Below are 27709 nucleotides of genomic sequence, written 5' to 3'. Positions count from 1 at the left end.
TATTTCATCTCATGCTCATATTTGACCCACGGTTACAGCCTTGATAATTCCCCTCCGAACTTTGGATTGGAAGCTTAAAAAAAAAACCAAAAAAGCCAACAAGAAAAGCGGCGGTGTTGGGGAAGAAAGAGAAATGGCGGAAAGTATATGCAGAGGGGCAGAGGAGCCATGGCGAGTATTAGAATTCTACAGCGGCATTGGCGGCATGGTTGGTATCTCTTAAAACCCCTCCTAAAACCCCCAAAATTCTAAATCGTTTTTCTGTTCTTTGAATTAGTACTTGATGGGTGCGAGTGAGATATTTACTTTTGTTTTAGAGGTATTCGCTAATGAAAGCTGGTGTCAACGCTCAAGTAGTCGAAGCCTTTGATATTAACGATACAGCTAATGATGTTTACCAACACAATTTCGGTCACCGCCCTTATCAGGTCCTCTCGATGGGTCTTCTTGCTTGATTTTATATATTTATGAATTATGATTTTTTATTTGAAATTCCCTTGTTGTTTTTTAAAATCGATCTAGTTTTGTCCTTTTCACTGTGTTCTGGTTATAGTTGACTGTAAATTTTCATATTCGGTTTCCATGCTTTGGTCTTAGGCTACTCAAACAATGGAAGTTCCTACTTTTTTACCTGTTTATGTTATGCTGAACATTGTGGTTGGGACAGGGAAACATTCAGAGCCTAACTGATGCTGATCTCGACAGCTATAAGGCACACGTGTGGCTTCTTTCCCCTCCTTGCCAACCCTACACTAGACAAGGTGAAGCTTGCTAATGTTGCTTACTACACTTTAAATAGATTATTTTGATTAGTTGATAATTAGCACTGTGAACATGGGAAACCCCTTTTATTTTTTTGTTAGGTCTTCAAAAACACTCTGCTGATGCTCGGGCATTTTCATTTCTTAATATTCTTGAACTTATAACACGCATGTTAAAACCTCCAGTTATGGTATTTGTGGAAAATGTTGTTGGATTTGAGGTATGGTTCTTGAGAACGCATTTGTGACATGATCCAAATTTGTAATTTGAGGTCTTTTACTTGCTTCTCCACTTTCTGATCTCTCTCACTCTGGAAATGTTGCAGACTTCAGATACTCGTGCAAAAATGGTTGAAATATTGGCAAAATCTGATTTTGTTACACAGGAGCTTATATTGAGCCCACTTCAATTTGGTGTTCCCTATTCTAGGCCACGTTACTTTTGCTTGGTCTCTCTCTCTCTCTCTCTCTAGATATATATATTTATATCTTATATTTAGAATATTCTATCAGCCATTCAATAGCTTAAGTTTTCAGCAAATATCAGCATGGCACAATTCAATAAGCAAATTGAGCTCATTTGACTCATGTTTGAGCTTAGTTCAGTACTTCAGTTATTTTGTATTGGCCAATTTGTTCGTAACTTGAATATTCCTGCATATAAATGTGTAAGTGTGCTTAGATCTGAAACCAAGGACAAGTATTTTGAGAGAAGTCTGATATGGGTAATAAATTGTGTGAACTGTTGTACAAGTTCTAATAGGTGGTGCCAATTAATAGTTGATAGAAACTTGGGTTTTTTATCTAGAAACTTGAGAAGTCTTTAGGTTTCCTTTTATCTTCTTTTTTTCTTTCTTTCTTTTTTGGTGTGATAAGTTTTTAATTTTTTAGTCTTAAGAATTTAGTGTAATTTCTGGTTTATTTCTGCAGGCAAAAAGAAAGCCCTTATCTTTTCAGTGCCAACTGTTCAATAACCAGCTTCTTTGGTCTCCAAGCCCGTTATTTGGTAATGATGAGAACATGGTGATTGGTGAATACGATCAATCACAAGAGAACTGGGATAAGTTGATCGAGTCTTGCCAACCAATAGAGAAGTTTCTTGAATTTACTTCTTCAAGTGATCAAGTAGACGTGGAGACCAGTTCTTTCGGGACTACTGATGTTTCTGCAAATGGTTTGGAAACTTCTGAGGAATTTGTTGGAGGAGATGCATTTGATTTCAGCTCTATAGATCAGTTTGTAGTTCCATTAAGTCTAATTGAGAGGTGGGGAAGTGCTATGGGTATCTTTTCGATATTGTTTAATTTTTATTGATGCCCACTTGAACTCTAACGCATTTACTGAGCATCATCTCTTTCTTCTTAAAGTAATCCTTAATGAAATTTAGATATTGTCTACCCGGATTCGAAACGATGCTGTTGTTTTACGAAAAGCTATTATCGATATGTGAAAGGTACTGGCTCCCTCTTGGCAACAGTTCAGGTAGAGTTTCCTTCTTAGAATGCTGACATCTATCATTGTATACTTAAAGTTGAGGCTATATGTCCAGCTTATCAGATGATACAAAGCTCATGCTCAACTGCTTTATATACTTCTAAATATTCAATGTAATTAGCGGACCCAACAATTGTAGACATCAGGGCAGTTTCTTATCTTATTTGCCGTGCAGTTACCTTTAATGCAAATCTTAACATTATCTTGGTGTTGCCCTTTTTTTGCATGACATTTATGAATGGGCAATGTGCAGCCAAAGAGAAAGGGGAAAGCTACTTCGTTAAAGGAGCAGTGCCTTAGATATTTTACACCAAGGGAGGTATGTGTGTTTTGATGTATCTATTGATTTCCCTGGTTTTATTTTCTCATTTACAAAAAATTTTAGAAATTCTAACTAGTTTCCTTTTACAATGTTTAGGTTGCCAATTTGCATTCTTTTCCAGAGGATTTTCAGTTTCCAAAGCACATAAGCCTTAGACAGCGGTATGACGTTATCCTTGAGGACTGTTTTTCTCCTCATTGAACTAAATTTTACTGTATTTAACTTTTTAAGAATGTTGCTGTGGATAATGTATGTATTGTTTTGACAAATTGGAGTTATCTGTTTTCTTTTGATGTAGTTATGCAATGCTGGGAAATAGTCTAAGTGCAGCTGTTGTTGCTCCCTTACTCCAGTATCTGTTTGCCCAACCATGCTGATTTTCAGCTGAAGAGCTCCATTCACCAGATGCAGATCATTTTTCCCTGCAAGGGTGAGTGTCTGAAGTTCTTAAGCCAGGGCATTGTGGCTCCACTTAGATCCAGTCTGAAAATCTAGTAGCTGATGACTGAGTGGGTCCTATTTGTATCTGATTTGTTCCCCTTAGGAAATTAATTGGCAAGTTAGCTGAGGGAGGTCTGTCCAAGGGAATGTAGAAATTGTATTATAACCATCATATCTAGAGGGATGAAAAGCTTTTGTATTTTTTATTGTATTTAGAATGATGTAGGCTTAATAGATGGTAGGTAATTTTAAACTTGCCAGCAAGAACTTGCCATGGCATGTTTATAAGCAAACAAGTGCTACTTATTGTTGTTCAGTAAACATTTCTGAGTCATCTCGTAAATGAAACAGCAGTTCTGCAAGTTTCTATCTATTTTCTAAAGGTCAATGAAGAATTATAATCCATTCCTGAATGATCCAATGCTTTGCACAATTATGAATGAAGCCTAAACTTGTATAGTCATTAGGTTGTTGTGACCCATGCTTTGCACAATACTAGATTTTGTTTCCTCGAATAAACTTGTTTGAAGCTTAAATTTATAATTTCTTAAATTTAATAGGTATGTTCCTTGTGCAAGTGTTCATAGTTGTCATTATTCAAAGAAATAATTCACTGAATGCATGGGGAGCTATTATTTATGTATTCACAATCTCTATGCCTTGAGGTCACTTTTGCAGCATCCTTTGCATGACAAAATAACTCTGAACTAGATGAGGAGAAGTAGACAGCGTAGCAGGTACAATACCATATGGATTATGGAAGAAGGAAATATGGGAGATCCCATATATAGCTCACTGCTAGTTAAGCACATTTAATGGATATTGATGCCACCACCTTACCACTATTAATCTATTATCCCTGCGGTGGCATCACAATTACACCCATACTCTTCAAACAGGAGAATACATTCACCTCTTTATTTACCCAAATGATCTCAACTAGTCTTTAATTTCTTTTCTCCGGCTTGAGAAGGGTTTGGTTCAAATCCCTGATCCTGCAACAATTTAGGGTAAATTCCCTAGAATCGTTATTTGGGGCCATTTTTGTCTACTCACCAAAACTATCTTCGGTCCACCATTTGCTGGTGAAAACGAAGCCAATTCACATTGACGTATCTGACCCAATTCCGAAAGCCGACGCCATAAACTAGAAAGAGCCCAGCTCAATCCATAGTTTCTCCCCTTGTTTTTCACTTTTCACTTCCGATTCAAATTCAGGGTTTAACCTCTCAAGGGTTTTGACACGAGCTCTGCCTCTCTTCTCTGCCGAGCGAAGGCAAAACCCAGAGCGAAATGAGGGCTCCACTGAAAAATTCTTCATCCATCTCACCTTTTCTTCTCCGTTCTTTTCCAAGCCCCAAATACCTCTGCTCTAACCCACAAACACCACTTCCCGGGAATCCCAACCCAAACACTAATTTTCTTGAGAAAGTCACCTCAGATTCCCACTGTCCCAGTAAATCCATTTCAGATTCCGACAGTCCCGGAAGCCTTATCCCGCCCACACCCAAAGACCCCCGTTTAACACCATCCTTAACACAAGATACAAGCTTGACCCGAACCCATGTTATCAACACTCTTCTGATCCACAGAAACAATCCGGAATCGGCTTTGAAGTACTTCCGTTTTGTCGAAAATAAGCGGGGTTTTGTCCGAAGCATCGATGTGTTTTGCGTTCTGCTTCACATTTTGGTAGGATCCCAACAGACTAATAAACAAGTTAAATATTTGCTTAATAGATTTGTTGCAGGCGATTCAGGACCTACCCCTATTGTTTTTTTAGATCACTTGATCGATATAGCGAAAAGGTTTGATTTTGAGTTGGATTCGCGGGTTTTTAATTACTTGTTGAATAGTTATGTTAGAGTTAGGATTGATGATGCTGTGGATTGTTTCAATGGAATGATTGAGCATGATATAGTTCCTATGTTACCCTTTATGAATATTCTTTTAACAGCATTGGTTAGGGGGAATTTGATCGATAAAGCTAGGGAGTTGTATGATAAGATGGTTTCCATAGGAGTTAGAGGTGATCGTGTTACAGTTCTTTTGATGATGCGTGCATTTTTGAAAGATGGGAAGCCTTGGGAAGCAGAGGAGTTTTTCAAGGAGGCTAAGGCTAGAGGGACGGAACTTGATGCTGCAGTTTATAGTATTGCTATTCAGGCTTCTTGCCAGAAACCTGATTTGAATATGGCTGGAGGGTTATTGAGGGAAATGAGGGATAGGGGATGGGTTCCTTCTGAAGGTACGTTTACAACTGTTATTGGGGCATTTGTGAAGCAGGGAAATTTGGCAGAGGCGTTGAGGCTCAAAGATGAGATGTTGAGTTGTGGGAAGCAGTTGAATTTGGTGGTTGCTACTAGCTTAATGAAGGGATATTGCAAGCAAGGTGATATTGGTAGTGCTTTATATCTGTTTAATAAGATTAAGGAGGATGGGCTTACTCCTAACAAGGTTACCTATGCAGTTCTGATTGAATGGTGTTGTAGGAAGCAGAATGTGAAAAAGGCGTATGAGCTTTATACAGAAATGAAACTCATGGATATTCAACCTACCGTTTTTAATGTGAATTCCTTGATTCGTGGATTCTTAGAAGCTTGCTCATTGAAAGAGGCATCCAATTTGTTTGATGAGGCAGTTGAGTCTGGCATTGCCAATGTTTTTACATATAATGTTCTCTTATACCATTTCTGTAATGATGGTAAGGTAAATGAAGCTCACAGTTTATGGCAGAGAATGGAGGATAATGGCGTGGTACCTACTTATGCTTCTTACAATAACATGATTCTTGCCCACTGTAGAGCAGGGAATATGGATATGGCACATACTGTCTTTTCAGAGATGCTTGAACGGGGCATTAAACCTACTGTCATCACGTATACCATATTAATGGATGGGCATTTCAAAAAAGGTAATGCTGAACAGGCCTTAGATGTTTTTGATGAAATGGTGGGCGTGAATATTACTCCCTCAGACTTCACATTCAACATAATCATTAATGGTTTGGCCAAAGTTGGTCGTACATCTGAGGCAAGGGATATGCTGAAGAAGTTTGTTGATAAGGGTTTTGTCCCTATATGTTTGACATACAATAGCATTATTAATGGGTTTGTTAAGGAGGGTGCCATGAACTCTGCTTTGGCAGTTTACAGAGAAATGTGTGAAAGTGGGCTTTCTCCCAATGTTGTCACCTACACCACCTTGATTAATGGGTTTTGCAAAAGCCATAACATTGATCTTGCGCTGAAAATGCAATATGAGATGAAAAGCAAGGGTCTTCGATTGGATGTTCCTGCTTTCAGTGCCCTCATTGATGGGTTTTGCAAGGAGCAAGACATGGACAGAGCATGTGAGCTTTTCTCTGAACTCCAACAAGTTGGGTTATCTCCCAATGTGATTGTTTATAACAGCATGATTCGTGGGTTTAGGAATGTAAATAACATGGAAGCTGCTCTTGACTTGCACAAAAAAATGATAAATGAGGGAATTCTTTGTGATCTGCAAACATACACTACACTGATTGATGGATTGTTGAGAGAGGGTAAATTACTCTTTGCATTTGATCTTTACTCAGAGATGCTTGCCAAGGGCATTGAGCCTGATATAATCACTTATACTGTTCTGCTAAATGGTCTTTGTAATAAAGGACAGCTTGAGAATGCTCGCAAGATTTTAGAAGAGATGGACAGAAAGGGTATGACTCCTAGTGTTCTTATTTATAATACTTTGATTGCTGGACAGTTCAAGGAAGGGAATTTAGAAGAGGCTTTGAGATTGCATAATGAAATGCTTGATAGAGGTCTCGTACCTGATGCCGCTACTTATGATATACTTATAAATGGAAAAGCTAAGGGGCAAACTTCTCTTTCTGGAGTTTCTTGTGCTTAAATAACCGGCAAATTATTGCTTCAAAGCGTTCCATGTTTCAATCCAGCGGGGAAAGTATTGAGAAATAGCTGTCAGCTGCAAAGAGACAAGGCATGTTGAACTGCCATGCATTTGAGGATGCAGAGAGAAAGTTACCTTTGGTTTATGGTGGCTATGGATGCATGATAGTGTGGGGGTTCTGGACTGGCTGGAAATGCAATTGGAGTTGGCAATGTATAGTTTTGTTGAGTTTTGCAGTGGCTTCTCTTTTGGGTACAAACATTCAAACCTTTCAACAAAAACCTCCTTATAGTTCTTCAGTAACTCCACCATTTCCCCTTCATCAACAGAAATCAGAGCCACATTGAGGCCCCCTGCCAGTATTTCTTTACGCACTAGTGCCTCTTGTACCCATCTCATAATATACACTTTTGTGTAGCCTTCCCATTACAGACCGATTTAGCCTGTCCATATCCGCTTGAGGTAAGGTCCTGTTGAAGGTCAGCTGCTTCCCCTCATGACCACTTACTTCACACTGCCCATCACTGTCACCTTTCAAGTCGTTCTGTTGGCAGTTGGGAGTACCACATTTGCTACTCTTTTTGGCATGTTCTCACCATTGCCGGCTGTTAAGCATCCTTGTATAACTAGCTAGCACCTCCTTGTAGAAATAGTAACGTTTGTCTCTAGCTCCTTCTCTTTCCATGCCCCTTCTCACCTGAGAGCTATTCTGACTACCAATCCTGCCAAGCTAGCTCTTTTCACCACAATACATCTACTGTGGATTACCCTGTTATTCCCTCTCAGTGTAGCAGCATTCATTTCAGCTAGCTCCTTGTATCTAATGAATGCAGAGGCATAATCCTTCACCTGTCTTCTTCCCTTTTGAACTTGGATGTACACTTCCATGACCTTACCGAATTAGCTGAAAACCTCATTTACAGCTTTCCAGATCACCCTTATACTGAGGTCATTGACATAAACGGTGTGAAGCATAGCCTTCCAGTCCTCCCTTTGATGTCCTGATTGGTAGCCCTGTCCACCATCCCGGTCCCTATTCCAGCGCTGGCACTCTCCCTCTCATGTTTTTTTTTTTTTTTGTTCCAGTGGGATCTGTCATTAAAAATAATTTGTTAATTTATTAACATGTATAATCATACATGAAGGTATAAAAAAGTGTAAAACTTGATTAGTTTTACACCGATGTAACTTCATCTCTCCTAATTATATATATATTGATTAAAAATATTTTAGAGTTTGTGTGTTTTTTTTTCTTGGAGAAGAAAGTCATTCCTGGTGTGTAAATGGATGGAGATGGGGCTTATTGCAAAATTACTTTTCGATTTAGTTCATTACAATTATGTTTTAAGAAGTAGTGTATTTCTAACGGATTTCATAATTTTCAGATCCTTGTTTTGTCACATATTTGTAATTTTTTTTAATTGAAAAAAAAGAGATTTGAATTTTATTTTAAAAGTAAAAATTATGTGTCAATTAATGAACCAAATGATCAAGTGCTGTATAATCTTTTTTCTTTATTCAGTCACAATTCATAATTGCTTATATTATAGTTTACTAATTTGTTATAACTAAAATATACATTTGACTTAGAAAATCATTTTATCAATATAATTTAGAAAAACGCAGAAATGAATAGTTAATAATTTTTTTATCATTTATTATGCTAAAATACATAAACACGTAATAAAATCACACTAGTATGCTATCCTGATATAGTATATATATATATATATATATATACTCTTATTTTGTTGGATTAATATGCTAAAGCTCACACGAAAACCCTTGATTTGCCATGCCATGCCCAAAAATGGAAAAGAAAACATTCGTAGTATAGCAAAAGATTGGATATATCCGGATCGAGGCCATATCCGACTTGCTTCATCAACAGCCTTGAGAGAGGTTGATCGTGATCAAGGTTTACGGACACTCAATAACTTCACATCGTCAACGACAGGGCCGCATAGAGAAGAGAAGTCATCACTCCTCATAGTGTAAAAGGTGCTGAGGAACATGATTCTTGTCCTGGTGGAAACAGCCTTGAATGTAAGCACAGCACGCTTGAATCCACCTGTGCCCTTTGACTCGTAGGGAACTTTGAGCGTGTCTTTGCCAGCGAATGCCTCCACAACCATAGAACCTGCACAAGAATTGTTAGCATCCCCGACGGAGAAGGAGAGTGTGTATGTTTTGCCAATGATGGTTCTTGCTACTTGAGCAATAGCGCTCTCTTTCCCAGCGACTAGCTCCACTGCTCTTCGCCCTTGAGGCACAAAGTAATGGTCTGAGTCGATGTACTTGACGGCCTTGAGGGATTCGACCATCCATCCAGGGAGAGGAGAGTGATCATCTTCGATGTTGGGTGGGATTAGGACACCCCATGGAGTGTTGGGGAATATGTATGCACCTTCTTCGAAACCTGCATTTTTCAGTATGTTCTCTGCAGAAATAGAAAATTAAATTGCCAAATTAGTCGTCATTACTAACAGTCTTAATCAATATTAATTTCTATGTTAAAACCAAAATTAATTTATTTATAGTGAAAGAATAGCATTCAATGTCATTTGAAATGGGACCGAGGTGGTAGGTACTGCACTAGTTTCTAGATGGAATTGTCTGTTTGATCAGCTGGCTGAATCATAACTTGAAACCGGTGGCCACACTGTTGTTGTTATAGCAATATCTCAAATTCAAATTTCGCTCCTCTTCTGTCAAATTTTCACCACTGTCATTTTGGCAACATCACCATGAAATAATTTAATGTTATTAATGATGTGTGAATTACATAAAAGTTAATCCTATTTTCACCCTGAACGATGGCTTTAAGGAAAGGGGAAAGCTACACCACAGTTTCTAACCGGATTTCTACACATCAATTAACAGAATCAGAGTGCTAAATGCACTAGTCCTGATTAACCAAATGAAGGGAAGTTTTGTTTTGAAAATGCCGTATACCGAGCACTTCCTAACATTAACATAGATTCCTCCAGCAGGAATGACCTATAATTTGGTCAGTCTCCCTCATCATTGTAGCCCATACAACATACAACATTTACTTTTGCCAGTTGCTCCATGTCCCACAAAAAAGATGAGCAGAAAAAGACCGCTATCAAATTTGTATATATGTGAATTCCCCCGGGTGAAAAACCAAATTTCAATCAGGTCTAACTTAAGACACACAGTAATTCAAGGTGAAAAGAAGACTTACTGTTGGTTGCTCTGGGAGGATATAAAGCCTTGATAGCAACAGCATCAATGAGGGGTCCGCAAGCTGGATCTTCCTCCTTTCCTGTATTATGAATAATCAACTCTATTACAGCAGCTATTGCTTTGAATGCCCATGCATAACTGTCCCAACCGTTGCTGCTATACACCGTTTGGATAGGCAGCACACCGGAATCCGGTGCCACCGTGACGTTCAACCTCTCCTCTTGAGCACAAGTCCGAGCTGCACTGAATGTGATGGAGTAGTACAGCCCTACGATCACCTTTATAGCCTGCTTGATGGATGCGTCGTTTCCTAGCCTAACTGCATACGCCCCCTCGGGCACCACCAGCAACATGTCCCCTTGCTTTTGCCCAGACTTTATGTATTCAACAAAGCCCTCATTTATCCATCCTGGTATTGCGTACCGCCCCACAACCACGGTTCCCTTCATGTTTGTTGCATTTGGGGCGCGCTCAAAGTTACCATTATCTAGTAGCCCTGGATTCAATCATCATAGAAAGACAAAACATTAAACCCAACCTCCCATTCTTCCATGCTTGCTATACAGCAAAATTGAATATGGAATCAGACTTCAAGAGCTCACTTTATTATAGTTTCTTCAATCATGAATCTTAGTGGTCCCCAAAAGAACAGATAGAGTTATAGAAGAAAGATGTTTGAGTGAGTATTCAGTATATTGAAAGTGAAAATGTCTTCATTCAAAACCAAAGGAAATAAAAAAACAGAAACTTGTTCAGCAAACTTTTGGCATGTTTGCTAAAAATAGTAAACTATAAGGCTATAACAAGCTATGTACTGCTTGCAACCATTGATGCTAATACTGCATTTTAACATGCATCATGTGCAAACTCCAGCTCAAGCCGATCCGTGGTCCATCACCAGAATTTATCACGACCGTTCCAAATAATCTGCTACTACATATCAAATAGGTTGATTAAACCGGGCCTTGCTTAGGTAAAAAGATTTTCTATTTTTGAGGATTTCTGCAAAATTTCCCTGAAAACCCTGTAGCTAGACCATAGTCATGAATTTTGAGTCATCACATCCAAATGACCTCAAAATACCCTCCACAAAGAACAAAAATATCATAATAGTAATGTCATACTGGTCATTCTCGACCTACGCTTGATCTTTCAAATCCTAGCTGGAATTGTCTTGTGGTTTTATATATGACAAATTAATATGCAACAACTAAGCATACTAACTTAATAAGATTTCTTGTACCAACCAAAAATATCAATTTCCATCCCTATATTCCTCTGAATTCTGCTCAAAGGCGGTCAAGAGGCGTAAGCAACAACAGGTTGAAAGCATTTAAGAAGAAGATTTTGGACCCAAGCAAAGCAACCAGCTAAGAGCATCTGCTTAAACCAGAACACATGGTGATCAACCAAGCAAGCAATTTAATATAAAAACCATAAACATGGTGTTGTCATTAAGGTTTCTTAGCCCGTACTACAACCTCTCTCCAAAGCAAAAACGAAGAGACGAAAAGAGAAAATTTTTTTTTTTTCAAAAAGAAAGCTCTAATTTCATGCTAAAAGACAAACTATTTTTCTGAAAAGCTCAAGCTGTTAAGAACCATAGTAACAAATTTAAAAGTTCGTGGTAAGTATACATGTGTATATATACATTTTTTCGTGTATATAAACAGATATGCATGCACGAGTATTCTTACCGTCTGCCACAGTGCCGTTCCTCTCCGCGGTGCCATTGGTTGCGGAAAGGGCGAGATGGCAGGTGGCGCAAAGGAGCACCGACACTAAGATGACCCCTCGCATTGCTGTTAAGTCTTAGTGTACTTTCTAAGAGAAAGAAAGAAAACAAAACAGAGAGATGCAGAAAACAAAACAGAGAGATGCACCTTCAAGTTGCTGAGGGCTAAACAGAGGAGAGAATGGGGCTTATATGCATGCTGAGTTATAAGAAACCCCTTGGATTTGAGCAGAATAACGAAGTTGACATTCGTGAATGTATCTTCACGTGGGGTTTTTCTGATGACGTAATTGCTCCTTGGGTTGCTCTGGTGGAGGTTAAAGACAAAAACTGTTCAATGTCACATGGTTTCACTCCCTAAGCTGTTGCAACGCATGCAAGGCCATGACATCTTGAGCTTAAACTTTCATTTGATGCCGAGGACATTTTTGTCAGTTGATGGTTAGATTAGTTTTGCTTTGTCATTAATTAATTAGAACATAGTACTAAATATACATTCATCATCCCGTTCACTTTGTTTCCTATTTATGTGGAACCATTGATTTTTGATAAATTGTTACTTACCTATTCGAATTTTAAGATAGAATGGATTACGTTTTTAAAACTCTATTTGATTAATATTTTTACTTTTTTTGTAAAAAATGAATAATAAATAAAAATATCAACCACATGAAGTCTAAATAATCTAAAATTTAAAGAATCTTTATAGGCATGTATACCAACAAAAAGTTCTTAATATGTATTGAAAAGACTAGTGTTATCTTTTTTAATATAAATAATTAAATTAATTATAAAAAAACTATTATCATTTTGTTATGAAATCTTGCGAAAAGCTCTTTTTGTAATTATTGTAGAAATCGAAAAAACTAAAACAAGATAAATTAATATATTAATCAAGTGATAATTTTTTGACTTTTTTATTTTTACTAGTTTTTTTATCATATGTTTATATTAATGATATGAATTAATATTTTAAATATATAATATATAAAATCTTTCAAAAATTTTGAAGACCACAGCCTCATAATTACACAACCATCTGCTCCTGGTATGGAATGTTTTCCGATACCTAACAACTTTGTCATTAATTGATTTAATTAAGTATACTCATATTCAACATTTGAGTTAATTAAGTAGACACCCTTTAAGGAATGTTTTTCAAAGCTAACTTAATAGCCAAAAAGTGCCCAAAAATGTGGTATACAACCAAATCACATGGTATGGACAATGAATTAGTAATGCCAATTAATTAATGAGTCTTTTTGAGAAGGTGACGAGTTTAGTCATTTATAACCATGAAGCTAATTTGACCATACACCTAAAACCCAAATCATTAATTAACCTTATTATATAATCATATTATTAACGGAATTATGAAAGTCAAATGCGAACTTCTTGCCAACATGTATATGGGGGTGTATTAATCAGGTGATTAACATGATTCGATTTTGTTGTATTATGCTGCAAAGCATACCATGTGCCCCGTAGAGAAATATTGTGCCTCATTACAAAAGATTTCTAAAATCTTTTTATTTTTTTATATAATAGTTAAAAATGTCCTTGAATTGTTTAAAAAATTTTAAATAAATATTTATTTTTTATTATCTTCTATTAAACTCATGTACTTTTATTTCAAATAAAATAAATTTTTATAATTAATTATTGAATAATTATTACTAGTCAAAATGCCTCTTATTATTCTATACTACGTGACGTTGACGTTACACCATTGACATAAATGATAATGTGCTATACTGATAGAATATTATGACATAATCATGAGGTATTTTTACCTTCAAAGTCAAGATCACGTGAGTAAAAAATAATAAGTGATATTTTAATTAATTATAATTAATTAATTATTAGTTAAAAAATTTTATTTATTTGAAAATAAAAATATAAAAATTTAGTTCAACGTAATAAAAAAGTTATTTAAAATTTTTTAACAATTTAATAAAATTTTCAATTATTATGATTTTTTTTAATTAGACATGCGTTTAGATTGCATTATCAGCAAGAAATAATTACATAGAATTTGACGATAACGTGGAAAGAATATGTAAAGGAAAAACGGGGCTCAAAAAACTGATGATAATTGCATGTGATTTACTTTTCTCAGAAGGCTGGACTAGTCTTCTGGAATCATGAAAAAGGGAAAAAAGGTTGTATATTACAACATTTTGCTTGGATTTTATCTCATGCAGAGAGTAGCATAGGGGCCCATTGAAAGTGGTTTCCATTTGCTAATGTCTGCTGATGAATTAATCCATCCGCAAAAGGCCAGATGTCATGATTTGAGGAAGCAAAGGTCACCGGTGTTTGGTGGACGTCATCCCTTCAGTTGAGCTCACACAAGATAAGAGTGAACTGGAATGGGAGAATGATGCGTTGCGCTCGCTTGATAACAAAAGCGTTCTAACAGCTCCTCCCCCTTCCCCTTGTCATTGTCCCTTACCCTCTTCAATCTTTTCTTTACTTCTTCTGGCTAATATATTATTCCATGACCTTTTAGTCGATATATTTAAACGTAATGAAGGATCAAATCCAAATTTTGCTGACAAGTGACACCCGTTTGTTTAGAAAAAAAAAAGAAAATTTATTTATATGTAATAAAATTGGGTCATGATAGAGGAGTCAAACCCCATAATCCTAATTGATTCTATGAAGAAACAATGAGTCATTCAAAATGGTGTGGTAAGAAAAGACTGATTAGTACAGAGAAGGAGAGATTTTATACTCGAGTCTATATTATATATATATATATATATATATATATATATATATGTTTGAATGATAAAAATACCCTTTAATTCAGTACAAAGTAGCAGAAAATCCTGCATGACGTAGTGGACAAGATGTGCAACTAGAAGAAGAAACATACCACGAGGAGCAGTGGGGGCAACTGATTACAGGATGGTGGAGTTGGGACCCGCAAGAGATGGAAGACTGAAAATCTGAAAATCCCAGCTGACCTATTCCAAACCCTAGAACTCTAAGCGAGGGGGATCGTGGCTTGTTTCTGGGCTTCCATGCAGGAACAAGCACGTGGGCCCATAGCCCTTTTATGTACTATATACATATTTTACATAAAAATAATAATAATATATAAAAGCGTAATACGGAGAAAAAAAAAATTAGCAAAATGGGCCGACCTGAATCTCAGCCTCATCCCCTTGTGATCACCTGCATGTGGACGACCGAGCTTATGCAGGAAATCAAGGGGGCCTTTGTCCTTTTGTCCTTTCTCTTTTTTGGAATTTCTCTCTGGAATTTCTCTCTCTTTTTGTCTGGTCATAATTTTAGATCTACACCACTGCAAAGTTATACCATTACTTCAATTTAATCAAAAGGGCATTTTAATCTTCTTTCGGTAGCTTGAGACCAAAAAATTTTTTTTTTTGTACTTGTATGAATTTGGGAATCCAAATTTGGTTGTTCAAGGTTTATATCCTTGTTGGCGGTGCAATTGAAGGAAGAAAAATAGCAAGATACAAAATCAATATTTAAAAAAAAAAAAAAAGCTATGGGGAAGCTCTGCCCTTTTGTTATTTGACTACTTCTCTTTGTATTTATTTAAAGTTCTGTCACCAAGAATTATAGAGGTTTCATAAGAATTTTACTTGTGGTTTTATATATACTAGGATGGTGTCCGTAACTACGCTACGAAAAAGATCATAAGAAATATTGATTATGCTATAGTAGATTTCAATTTGGTACTTTCAAAAGAGTTTGTAGAGAAAGCAATATTATATTAGTGAACTGCATGAATGTCCGATTTTTACTGATAGAGGAAAAAATAAATTGGTATTAATTGAAAATAATGATTTGCTCTGATTTCAATTACTGGAAACTTATACCTACATATATGATTATAAAATAGTAAAATATTAAAAAATAAGAGAGAATATAACATGTACTATTGGCAGATTAAGATAAACAATTGTGCAATATAAGACAACCATATAATATAAAGATCCTATCAATATAAAATAGTTATTAATTTCTAATAATATATCTTTTATATATAAAATGAATGGCTAAAAGTTGTCAAATTTAGTTGATTTATTTGTTCAATGATGACTATGTGCCATGTATATTAAGAAATGAATAAACCTTTTCGATTTTTTTATTTTGTTCAATGAATTGGATAAATATTTATTAGAATTTAAACATTCATGTAGAAAAGAGATGTCTAAATACTATGGATTCAGGTTCATATAGAATAAGATGATATAAACAGAAAATAATATTAAATTACAATTGATAAATATTAAATGAATCTATATTCTAAACATTAAAAATTAAAAATTATTATTTTCAAGTATTTTTTTACTGAAATAAATAAAAATAAAAAACCCTTCAAATGTAAAAAAAACAATGCAGCTTTGACATAAGGTGTAAGAAAAATTAATTCAATAGAGAATGACAACCAATTGACCCAATTAATTATCCTATTTAAAACAGAATTTATCCAAAAAAGACGATAATCCTATTAAAGATTATTAGATATATAATAAACTATTAAGAAATGAGAAAGTATATAACATATACTATTAACAGATTAAAATAAACAGTTGTAAAATATAAGGCAATAGTAAAATATAAAGATCCTATCAATATAAAATAGTTAATAATTTCTAGTATTATATGTCTTTTATATATAAAATGAATGGCTAAAGGTTATCAAATTGAATTGATTTATTTATTAAATGATGACTGTGTGCCATGTATATTGAAAAATGAGTAGGCATTTTTGACTTTTTTATTTTGTTCAATAAATTAGATGGATGTTTATTAGAATTTAAACATTCATTTACAAAAGAGATGTCTATATACTATAAATTCAGGTTGATGCAGAATAAAAGAATATAGACAAAAAATAATATTAAATTATAATTGATAAATATTAAATGAATCTATCTTATAAGTATTAAAAGTTAGAAATTATTGTTTTCAATATTTTTTACTAAAATAAATAAAAGTAAAAAAGAAAAAAAAGCCTTCAAATGTAAAAAATAATGTAGTTTTGACATAAGGTGTAAAAAAATTAATTTAATTAAGAATGACAAATGTCAATCAATTGACCCAATCAATTATCCTATTTTTATATAATGAATTGGATGGATATTTATTGAAATTTAAACATTTATATATAAAAAAGGTATCTATATACTATAGATTCAAGTTCATCTAGAATAAGAGAATATAGATAAAAAATAATATTAAATTGTAATTGATAAATATTAAATAAATTTATCTTGTAAGCATTAAAAGTTAAAAATTATTGTTTTCAAGTATTTTTTATTAAAATAAATAAAAGTTAAAAAAACAAAAAAAAAAACCCTTCAAATGTCAAAAACAACTTATTTTTAGCATAAGGTGTTAAAAAAAATTAATTCAATAGAAAACGAAAGGTCAAAAAAATAAAAGGGAGTTCTAATTGAATGAGACTTGTCATTCAATTAAAGACTCAATTGAAAAAAATTGAAAGAAATTGAAACATCTTACTTTTATATATATTATAGATGTTACAAAGTGGAAAGTCCAAATTGATATGGACACAAGAGGACTTGATGAACATCTTTTTCTTACCATTTTTTTTCAGTAAGTTTCAAACTTTCTTTTTATGAAAATTGTAACAATTAATTAATATCCATAGTGAATCCAAAGGTACTGATTTGAACTTAGCTGATATATATTTATCCAGCTAGATGAGACAAATATTGGAACTCCCACCATTTAAAAATACAATGAACCTATATTCATTGCCAAAGACATCAATTATGAGTGCCTATAAAATATTTTGATAGTCTTTGTTTGCTTTACCATGGCATGCATGAACTATTAATTATATATATAAATCCTTCTTCGGTCAATCACTATCAATAATGATTTTGCCTGAAATCATCACCTCTTAGTACTGATCCTACCCTTTTTAAGATTCAAATAATGTGTCTTTAGTGATTATAATAATGTTAAGTATGAACACTGTTTTCTGTTATAATTAAACCTTGAATTCTGAATGGTGATTCAACTATATTTTTAAGTTAAAAAAAAAAAAGAAAAAAAATGAATTGATAGGTTGGATAAGAAAGGTGCATACATCTTTGTCTTTTTGATAGTGATACTTTAACATGATGATAATATAAGAATAGTAAAAGCATCAACAGTATGCCATGGAACTTTGAAAAAGGAAGAAAAAAAAAAGAGAGAAGACAACAAATTAACTGGGGAGGGGGTCCAAATCCAAAGATACATATATACATAGTGGCAATCAAATCGAGCTAGCTATGTCTTTTGCTGGCTTAATCCGTCGATTTCTCTTCCTTGAATACGATGATGGCAACGCCTTAAGAGCAACTTGTATATATCAAGCTGGATTGAAGAACAGGACAAGGAAAAAATGTGAAGATCCGCTTTTAGGGTTCATGAGCTCGTGCATGCATTGGGTGCTGGAACCCTGTTTGAGAGTGACAGTGGCCAGCAGCTGTCTTCGCTCCCCGAATAGTAGTGTCGGAAATCTGGATTGGTTGTAACAGCGCATCCCTGAGATTGTGGCCACGAAATTTGAGGGGCTAACAGCTCTAGTTGCTGATATTGACAGAGGCCGACGAATGGAGTTACCAATCCAACGGAAAAACCCCCAAGTCTGACTAATCACAAGTCGGATCTAAAGCAAGCAGTAAGAATTTCAAATTGCTTAGCTTTAATCAGGTGTTGCTTTCATTTGGATACTAACCAATTTAAATGAGGAAAAAAAAAAAAAGGGTCAGGCTTCCAATAATGCACTGAGCTTTGATTTTAGACCGGGACTTTGTATTTGCATTGACAGGTATCAGCTTGCACCAATTTGTAGGTTTTTCTATATACCATATGAAAGGTTGTTGAATATCTTTAGTTAGCTAGTATTAGTCACTCTTTTCTTAATTATAAACTGCGTTTCTTTTTTTAAAGGTCTAATTTAAAATTTTTTACGCGATTTCATATTTTTTCTAAATTTTGAATTTAATCGTTTTAATGCAATAATCTGATTTAATCCATAATTATTGTGAGAAAGGTTCGTTAAATGCATCCCAAATTTCGTAGGGAGGTATAGATCCTTTCAATTAAGTATAGCATTAACATTGAGGGATGAAGTTACACACTTAAGCATATTTGACTTGAGCATTAATGTATGTATGTATCTATCTCTTACTCATAAAAAAAAAAAAAATTGGTTAGAAACTTGAATTCGGCTTTCACTAAATAAAAAATACAAAAACGTCCAAGTTCATTCGATTTCAATGTGCTAGACTTGGCATTTTTCCATCTATGATGCTATAATGGTAGGATTTTGGTTATCCCGTTGAAGTTGCATTTGGTAACTTGAATTTGAAAAAAAATATATTTGAATTTTAAATTTTATATAAATTATGTGACACACACATGTAAACATGATTTTGATGAATGTTATTTTCAAATTAATAAAGTTATTAAGTCCTCATTTAATTGTAAATTTGTGAATCTGAAATACATTTTGTACTTATACTCTATCAAATATATAAGTAAATGTGCATTTCATTTTCACAATTTACAAAACAAATAAAACCCAAATCTACTCTTTCAAATTGATGTTCCTAAATATGATCAATTAAATTCATCATAATGTGTAGTTTTGACGTTATATATATATAATTGAAAAAAGAAAGATTCGAACCCTACTCTTTTAAGTAAGAAATTATGCACCAACCAATAAATCAAATATTCAAGTGTTTACATATAGATATATTAATCTGTAATTAGTAATTGTTACCATATATTGCTGTAAATGTAATCTTTTTAATCGTTAAATAGATATTCTAATTATATATATATATATAATGCAAACTTGATTTTTTAAGTAAAAGATATAGACATACTATGAATTGAATTAAATTCTTAAATATAATAATACTTATATTTCATTAAGCAAAAACAACCAATTATTATCAAATTTAATATTTTTATTGATAAAAATTTAAAATCTGTCGACAACTGTGGTTATTTTATCGTAAAAACTTTTTTTTTTTATAGTGAACTTATATGGAACTTTTGACATGTGGCATGCATTAAGTTCCAAAAAGAAGCTAGGAGCCATATTTAGTATTATGATTGTGATTGACTGTTGAGATTAAAAATTATGATTGATGAAAGCAATTATCACAATTCTCTGTACTTTCTTTTGAGATTGAGAAGTAATTTATCACAATTGCAACTCTCTATACAATTAATTTGTCTAGGGTTGTGATCAAATACATGTTGGGTGCAAAATTGCAACTCCCCAATTGGCTTGGCATCCAAAAAGCTTACTCCTAAATCCTGGCAACTTAGCACTGCTAGGGAAGAAAATTAGAAGTCCCAGGGAGTTGCCTCCAGCGACGGTCGAGCTCGAGGGTTGGAGTTTGATCCCATGTCAAAATTGAACTGAACCCTGTATTTGGCTAAACGAGGAGGGATTATGTTGGGCAGATCAGGCGGTGCACTAACTGCCCACGCGTCCAACATTCATTGAACTTGTCTCAGGGATTAGGATGTCCCTGTCCTGTTTGCTCATGGCTGCCTGAAGAGAAGATTTGAACGTTCACTCACAGGGTTCTCCCCACACTCCGTACCTTCTTCATGACTTAATTCAATTACCAATCACTCCGGACTTGAAAATCTCCATTGATTAAAGAATGAATCCAAAAAGACAAGGCGGAGGATGGTTTATTATTACAAGAGCAGTTGCTGCCTGCATTAAAGGCATGGGCCTCATGGAATCACATGGAAATGTCCATCGGAAAGAAAATCTTCCTTGCAAGGCTTGAGTTGTATAATATTTAAACAAAGGGAGATGGATAGAGATGAAGGGGGACAGAAGATGAGGACACCAAAACCACCCATTTCCACATGGCTAATTCTACTTGGATTACACTGACATGTTTGGAGAAAATCTCTTTCTACTTTTTGTCCTCTTCATCAACAATTTTTGAACCATACCTAACAGGAACAGTCCTAGCTATTTGTATGGTGAAGAATAAGTTGCAATTAAGTGATGCAAGTAACTGTTTTAACAAAAATGTCAGCGCTTGCTTTTGTGTCTCTCCCAGTCCTGTACCAAGCTCAATTTTCAACCCCAATGTATATGTCAGTAATCTTTAGTTTTCCCCTTCATTCTTATTGATGTTTTCTTCATGTCAATACTACTATTTCGTTTTTTCTTACTAATATTTTGTTGTTTGCTAAGGTAAATTGTTGAGGGAACTATAGCTCAACTTTGTTGTAACGTGGAATTGAGAATGATCCGATCAGAGGACGACGGAGTTAAATGCTGGTGATCCAACTGCAGGACAATATAATCAATGGTAATTAGGATGGTTAAAAGTCTGGTACCTAGATAACATGGTTTAAGGGTTTCAATGGACGCAAATATTGGGACACATCCTAACAAGTGAGACATTTTTGCGGACTTTAAATGTTGGATAGAAATCCATATGATTTGGGCAAAGATAAAAACAATGCTCTTGTCCTGGGAACAAAAACAAAACCAAGTTTTACTAAATATTATACAGCGATGAGGAAGTTAAGCATTTGCAACTATCGAAGGACAAAAAGAAAGTGCTACGGTACGATACTTGAGAGATTGATGCCAAGGATAAAAAATCCCCCTCCCTCATCCTAATTCCTATGGGTACAGAGTAGCTCAATTTGGAGACACACCTGAGTGAAAGACCAAGATTTATTTATGGAGATATACCAATTTCGACAAAAATAATAGCAGCAGATTCGCGGGCAGAGGGTTGCACGTTGAATTAGGTCTGCCACGAAAGCATGAAGCCCACAGACTCATGGATCAGCTTGAGGTAAGGTCCGTCCTTAAATACCGACGGCCTCTGGGCTTTCTTTTTTAAGCAGGAAAAACTAATAACAATAGGATTAGTAACCATGATGGACTTATATAAAATCCAAAAGGGCACTTCTATAAGTAATACGGATCACAGGGAGAGACACTCCAGGCAGTCTTTTAAGTGCTGAATTTTAGCCATGGGAAGTAGTGTTTATAGGATAAAAAGTGTTACCTTTATTTGTCGGACTAAAAGCCCAATGGGCTTCAACGATTGCCTACAAAACTAGGATGGGTCGGTATAGATCTACACAAAAATGCAAGTTAGTTCAGGGGCCAACACACAAATCAAAATGCACCCAACCACTAACAAGAAAACCTTCCATGTGAGTAAGGTTTCATTGTAAATTTGCATTCAAGCATAAAATGCAGTTCGCTGGTTTACATATTATTAGGGAATTGCAAACAGATTAAACCCAATTAGTGATTCCATTCAAAACTGACAAAGATCACTGTGTAACCAACCAATAGGACAGGCAAAATTCATGTCCACATCTGCTAGCAAAGCATGATACGACATACAAATCACTGTTCTGAAGATAAACTCCAACGGCAATAGCTACAGGAGACTCTTAAAACCTCAAGGAATGGTTCGCTGATACAGGGGTAAAGCTCCTAAAGCTTCACGCTCTGCTCTCTCCTTCTTCACCTGCAAGATACCAACCGACAAGTATCTTAACACAGACTCAAACTCTATCCATTGATTTACACATTAAAAGCAAGTCATGCTTCTTTTTAACACAGAACATACTAGGTAAAAATTCTAATTTATATCATAGATAAAGTGCAGCAAAAGCACACAATGTGTCTGCAAATTGTGATTGATAAACAATATGACGGGACATGTAACAACTGGTACTAGCAAGCAACCTAGAAGTTCTCAACCATATGTACTTCCTCTTGATTGGTAAACATTGCAACAATCCAATCACATAGTAGTATTAGCAAGAAACCTGGAAGTTTTCAACCATATGAACTCCTCTTGGTTGGTAAGCATTGCAGCAATCCAATCATATAAACTTCATCCCAAACCAGCTAACTAATAAAAGTTAATATAACTACAAAGAATCTTGCATTTTGACACCAAAATGAACCATAACCATCCATCTTAATTTAGAAAGTTTTTTCAGATAAAGCTGGGGCCTTGTAGAACAAGATTTCAATTGCTGACATCCCAGACGATTAACATATGAAGATTGAAGTGAAATCTTCTTAAAATCCAATAAGTAAAAAGACAGAATTCAATCAGATACAACAATCCCTATAAAACTTTCTACTTTGATATAGTGGTAACAATCAGAATCATCTGAAATATAATTATAAGGAATTAGGGTCTTATAGAAACAAACTAGTCTCGGTAGTGAAACGGAGGAAATGAATACAATAAATGCAGCATGAGCAATAGTTCCCTAGTTAGATAATAAAATAGAAAATATGAAATTTGAATCCTATTACTTTATCCATTTATTTGTCGGAATACACCAAGTACTAGCAAAATTGTTCTACATAACTAGATAGAAACATACTAATTACTGCAGTGTACAGATTACTGTTCACATCATGTGAATGTTACTCCAAATCTCCAACTCTTCAGTTTTTCTAAAGTATGCATGCAGGAAATTTATTTGACACCTCATAAGGTAGGGACATGAGTGTATGACCTTCCTATAAGATAGCCGTATAACAAATTGAAGACACCTGTGTCAAATACATACCCATGTCCGATATTCACATGAAATAACCAAGCCAAAAAAAGAGGCAAAATCAAATCAGTCAATTAATCAACAGAACTTTACTGTTTTAAGAACTTACAAGAGCAAGCATATCTTGAAGATAGCTCCGAAATGGTGTCTGCATAGCCTGCAAAGGAACAATAAAATCCAATGAATTATGAGACCTCAAAGTACAGTAATGAAGTGAAGATGCATGTTCACATCAAAAACACTGATAAACTAATGCTATTTTTACCCATCCCCATTTCTTACAAAGTGAAAAGAGTGGCAAGAATACATGGTTTAGACTTATAAACATAATCAAAGAAATTAACTGATGTTTACCAAAAATAGACATTGCTTATCTTATAGATACAAATAATGAAATTTAAGTTCCTCACTCTGCATCCACTTTGTTTACTAGCCTTAGAGGGATTGAGCTCTATAGGTAAAACAGAGTTTAGTTCCCACTTTGCTACTTCCATTTAATAATTCAGAACAATTTAACCTTCTACATTTAATGGTTACCTATTGGTTTCGGAAGCAAAAATCAAGTACTATAAGTAGCAACCAATCCTAGAAAAGAACTCAAGAGTTCTATCTTACTTATATCCCATACAGGGCTACAGCCATACACAAAATATCAGGATATTAGTACACGTGTAGTGTTATTTTTTTTAATTATAAAAAATGCTAAAACATCAATGACATATGCTTTTAAAGGGTAATATGATTCACAATAGGATCCATTCGAGGTTTGTTCTAACATATAATGACCAAATCTTATTTAAAATTACAGAAAAACAACTAAAATCCCCCCAAATTAAGTACTCAAATACAATTCTTCCAAATCTAAACTGAAAACTGGAAAAAGTGGAAACCTGAAGATCTTTGGGGAGATACTTGTGCTTCATAGAGAGGTCCATGGCACGCTTAAGGCGTTGGTTACGGGCATCGACGATCTCACGTGGCAGCCGATTCAACGCCTCCTTGATATCCAGATCGTAGTAAGGATCGTAAAGATCGTCGTAGCGAAGGCCTAAGCAAATTCTCCAATAAGTTTAATTGAATTTTTTTAAAAAAAAAAAGAAATTAGGGTTAGGGTTTTGGGGAAAAGCGAACCATATTTGCGGAGGCGGGTGGAGAGGGCTTTCATGTGCAGAGCTGCCAACCAGCTCTTCTTCGGATCCAGAAATGATTGCAAAAACGACGACATTTTTTGCTTCTCTCTTTCTCTCTACCTCACCGTAGTTCCGAACCGATCTCTTTTTATTTTGTTTTCTGGAAGAATCGTCGATAATTATTTTTTCCTTTTTTCTGTTTCGCTGTCTACTACCCATTAGGCAAATACCAAGACTCTTTCAAAGCGCAAATGTAGGACAAGTAACGATGTCGTTTCAGAGCTGATGGATTATCGGGCCCCTATGCACCTAATAACCCCGTCTTTACGAACCCTATTTTGGTCCATTCTTTCTTTTGGGCCAGACCCTACGTCTCAAACTTTTTCTTTAAGGATCTCAGAGCTGCAGCGCATGCTTATTTGTTGGTCCGGACAGGATTACCCTAGGCTTGCCCGTCGTGGTTAAAGTTTGATTTGTGTCCATTCATTATGTCTGTCATGGGCAAGTTGCAACACCCTATTTAATTTTGACGCGTGATATTTAGTTGCCCTCGCTCCCTCAAAAAATCATTGAGTCTTGAACAAAGGGTGACTTGTGCTTTAAATACAAGGATCAGTGCTGGCACCAAGGGACATCATAGACAAGTAGTTTATAATATTAAGTATAAATTAAGATATTTTATTAAACTTTTGACCTTCAAATGTCTTCTTGACAATAAGATCTAATAAAGAAAAGACTTTATTATCATATGTCTTTGTGTTATAATAACTTGGTACAATGAACCTTATTACAACACTTCTTTCGTAATATTAAGGATTCATTAAGTAACAATTGTAGATAATATGACTCATGTTATTATTCATTAAGTATGAGAAGTGATTTCATCTTAAACTACTACCTAGAAAGAGAAAGTAACAAAAGAGAAAAAATTTAGAAGAACATCCTTCTCGATCAGCTCCCACTAAAACTTCTAGATGAAATAGCAAGGAAGACAATTGACGCTTAACTTTAAAAAAAAAAAAAAAAAAACCCTACTCAATACACAATTGTTAAGATGGTCTTTGTGGTTTTCACACTACAATCCAATCAAAATTTTAAATGTATTGAAGTTGAACATTTCTTCAAGCTCAAGCTTGAAGTCGAAGAAGACAAACATAAAAAGGAACCCAATTCAAACAGAACTTTTAAAATTTTATTCGATCATTTTTATTTGATAAGTGTTTAATCAGATACATTAGTTAATCATTTTTTAAATTATAGCAAATTAGGATATTGTTATGCGTGTCAGGAATGGAAATAGGGAAGAAGATGGCGCATAAATAGGAGAGAAATGTCAGGGCATTTTCTCATTTTTAAAGGACAAAGGTCTTACATCAGGGTTGGGTCCCTTGTTTGCTTCCCTTCTTCATAATGATGTAAAACCCCGACCCAAAAAATATTTGAGTTAAGGTATGATAGATCTCAAGTGAAAAAACCTATATTTATATATGTCAAATAATATAAATATATCATCTAAACATAGGTAGCTACTTTAGTGAAAAAACCTATAGCTAAGAAGAAAAGTCCACATGTATATTTTTGTGTAAGATTTGGAGATTTTTAAGAGCAACTTGAATAATAAACAATTAAAGGCTATTGTTGGATTTACCATCATTAGGTGAGTAAAAACCATTTTTTAAATTAAAGAAAAATATTTGATTAATTTCGAAGAATTTGAATTAATACTAAAAAGGAAATTTGTTAAAAAATTGAGTTTTGTATATTGTAATGTTAGTTTAAGTTTAGTTCTGTATCGATTTATAGAAGTTTTGCTATTTGAGTTATATATGGTTGGAAAGCTATATAAGTCTATTTTCTAATAAACCAAAAGGAAGTAGATTTAGTTTCTTATGTAAAGATATGATTTTTATTTTTGTAAACACAATGCTAGGGCCAATTTTGAAAATTTTTTGCACTTTTCCTATAGTGAATTAAGTGTTGAGATTTATATGAATAGATAGCTTATTAAGTTTCCAACACATTAAACGAATCTTGGTTTTGAGTTTCATAACTTAAAATATGGTCATTTTTGTGGATGATGTGCAAATTGTCTAGAGTTCTGATTTATGAGAATTTGAGTTATTTTATGTAATTTCAAATGACAAATAGATTTAAGAGAGTTAGAGCATGTTTGGTAACTTTTTTTAGTTTAAAAGCTATTATGAAGCTCTTATGAAAAATAATAACTTTTAAAATTAAGTTAAAATTGTATGATAAGTTGTTTAACAAAATAAATTGTACAAGATTTAATTTTAGTTAAAATTATCATATAGGGTATTCATGCTATCTTCAATCACCTAATAAACTACAATGAAACAAATCAGTTTTGACGATTTTAGATGTTAAAATCAAATAAATTTATAAAGAAACAGAACAACTCTCAAATTTATATAATAGTAATAATATTATATTTTTGTTGATCTAGTAAGCAATCGAACTATAATACTTCAATTTCTCAAGAAAGAAGAGAAAAGAGGAAACGATATATTTGATATTAAATTTTTTTTTGATAAAAAAAAAAAAACTTTTAAATAATATCTTAATGTAATTTTGAATTTTAAATTTTTTTTATAAAAGAAAAAGAAAGTTGATGCTATGAGCCATTGACTAGTTTGGCGGTGGGCAACTTGACAGACAAGAATCACAAGGATACGGCGGATAATGGGCCTGATTCTGAACAGCCTAACGTGGTAGTCTTTTTCTGGCCACCCTTAACGTGGTAGTCTAGCAAAAGACGTTCCCATTCTCCGGAATGAGAATTTCATTTGACAAAATTTGATTGTGGGACAGCAAATTCACATACTGCCCAATGCATAATACAGTTTCTCAAGCCTCTGTGAATCATTTCGTCCGATTTTGCTGCTTTCATTAGGTAGGTATGCAAATGATTTCATACTGTAATCTTAATGTCATGACATCAGTTTTCTATACCATATGCAAAAAGGTTCAAAGGGCTTGGGCACATCTCGCAACAGAAGAAACATCAGACGACAATAAGGAGCATCTAGCACCGGCTTTTTGGAAGTCTCACCAGTCACCAAGGTATTGTTTGACTAAAATGCAAACTTGGTGGGCAACTCTC

General features: G+C 34.4%; 4 protein-coding genes across 6 annotated transcripts; 2 read left to right on the top strand and 2 right to left on the bottom strand.

Annotated features, from left to right (window-relative positions):
- Positions 1-3380, top strand: DNMT2 (DNA methyltransferase-2). Of its 2 annotated transcripts, none has more exons than XR_016028214.1 (10): positions 1-208; positions 318-428; positions 668-761; positions 864-982; positions 1088-1210; positions 1692-2026; positions 2149-2243; positions 2509-2574; positions 2674-2738; positions 2876-2950. XR_016028214.1 is itself a non-coding variant. In XM_018127825.2 (10 exons), the coding sequence occupies exons 1-10, from the start codon at positions 134-136 to the stop codon at positions 2952-2954; spliced, it is 1179 nt and encodes a 392-aa protein (XP_017983314.2). In that variant the 5' UTR covers positions 6-133; the 3' UTR covers positions 2955-3380. The 2 variants fall into 2 exon arrangements, 1 of the variants encoding a protein (XP_017983314.2); XM_018127825.2 differs by having other exon boundaries at positions 6-208; positions 1692-2043; positions 2876-3380.
- Positions 3381-3929: 549 nt separating this feature from the next.
- On the top strand, positions 3930-8293 carry LOC108663474 (uncharacterized). Its single transcript, XM_018127797.2, has one exon. It carries the CDS (start codon positions 4312-4314, stop codon positions 6907-6909), a length of 2598 nt encoding a protein of 865 aa, XP_017983286.2. The 5' UTR covers positions 3930-4311; the 3' UTR covers positions 6910-8293.
- Positions 8294-8534: 241 nt separating this feature from the next.
- Positions 8535-12016, bottom strand: LOC18588979 (BIIDXI-like protein At5g11420). The gene is made up of 3 exons (XM_007013752.3): positions 11817-12016; positions 10118-10615; positions 8535-9349 (listed from the first exon to the last, which is right to left on the bottom strand). The coding sequence occupies exons 1-3, from the start codon at positions 11917-11919 to the stop codon at positions 8823-8825; spliced, it is 1128 nt and encodes a 375-aa protein (XP_007013814.1). The 5' UTR covers positions 11920-12016; the 3' UTR covers positions 8535-8822.
- A 10046-nt stretch (positions 12017-22062) lies between these two features.
- LOC18588977 (cytochrome b-c1 complex subunit 7-2, mitochondrial) lies at positions 22063-24808 on the bottom strand. Of its 2 annotated transcripts, none has more exons than XM_018127849.2 (4): positions 24590-24805; positions 24349-24506; positions 23568-23615; positions 22063-22404 (listed from the first exon to the last, which is right to left on the bottom strand). In XM_018127849.2, the coding sequence occupies exons 1-4, from the start codon at positions 24681-24683 to the stop codon at positions 22336-22338; spliced, it is 369 nt and encodes a 122-aa protein (XP_017983338.1). In that variant the 5' UTR covers positions 24684-24805; the 3' UTR covers positions 22063-22335. The 2 variants fall into 2 exon arrangements, with proteins under 2 accessions (XP_017983338.1, XP_017983339.1); XM_018127850.2 differs by lacking the exon at positions 22063-22404 and adding an exon at positions 22845-23453 and having other exon boundaries at positions 24590-24808.
- Between the last annotated feature and the right edge of the window lie 2901 nt (positions 24809-27709).

This window comes from Theobroma cacao, chromosome 9 (assembly GCF_053813885.1).
Source record: "Theobroma cacao isolate CCN51 chromosome 9, ASM5381388v1, whole genome shotgun sequence".
Classification (NCBI taxonomy): Eukaryota; Viridiplantae; Streptophyta; class Magnoliopsida; order Malvales; family Malvaceae; genus Theobroma; species Theobroma cacao.
This window is presented reverse-complemented; position numbering and strand designations above follow the sequence as displayed.

Coding starts and splice junctions, on each gene's coding strand:
- DNMT2 (XM_018127825.2), top strand. CDS start 134: ATGGCGGAAAGTATATGCAGAGGGGCAGAGGAGCCATGGCGAGTATTA. Junction 429..667: donor TCGGTCACCGCCCTTATCAG/GTCCTCTCGATG, acceptor TGGTTGGGACAG/GGAAACATTCAGAGCCTAAC. Junction 762..863: donor CCAACCCTACACTAGACAAG/GTGAAGCTTGCT, acceptor TTTTTTTGTTAG/GTCTTCAAAAACACTCTGCT.
- LOC108663474 (XM_018127797.2), top strand. CDS start 4,312: ATGAGGGCTCCACTGAAAAATTCTTCATCCATCTCACCTTTTCTTCTC.
- LOC18588979 (XM_007013752.3), bottom strand. CDS start 11,919: ATGCGAGGGGTCATCTTAGTGTCGGTGCTCCTTTGCGCCACCTGCCAT. Junction 10,616..11,816: donor GAACGGCACTGTGGCAGACG/GTAAGAATACTC, acceptor GATTGAATCCAG/GGCTACTAGATAATGGTAAC. Junction 9,350..10,117: donor TCCTCCCAGAGCAACCAACA/GTAAGTCTTCTT, acceptor CTATTTCTGCAG/AGAACATACTGAAAAATGCA.
- LOC18588977 (XM_018127849.2), bottom strand. CDS start 24,683: ATGTCGTCGTTTTTGCAATCATTTCTGGATCCGAAGAAGAGCTGGTTG. Junction 23,616..24,348: donor ATCTCCCCAAAGATCTTCAG/GTTTCCACTTTT, acceptor GTTCCTTTGCAG/GCTATGCAGACACCATTTCG. Junction 22,405..23,567: donor TTCAAGATATGCTTGCTCTT/GTAAGTTCTTAA, acceptor GGTATCTTGCAG/GTGAAGAAGGAGAGAGCAGA.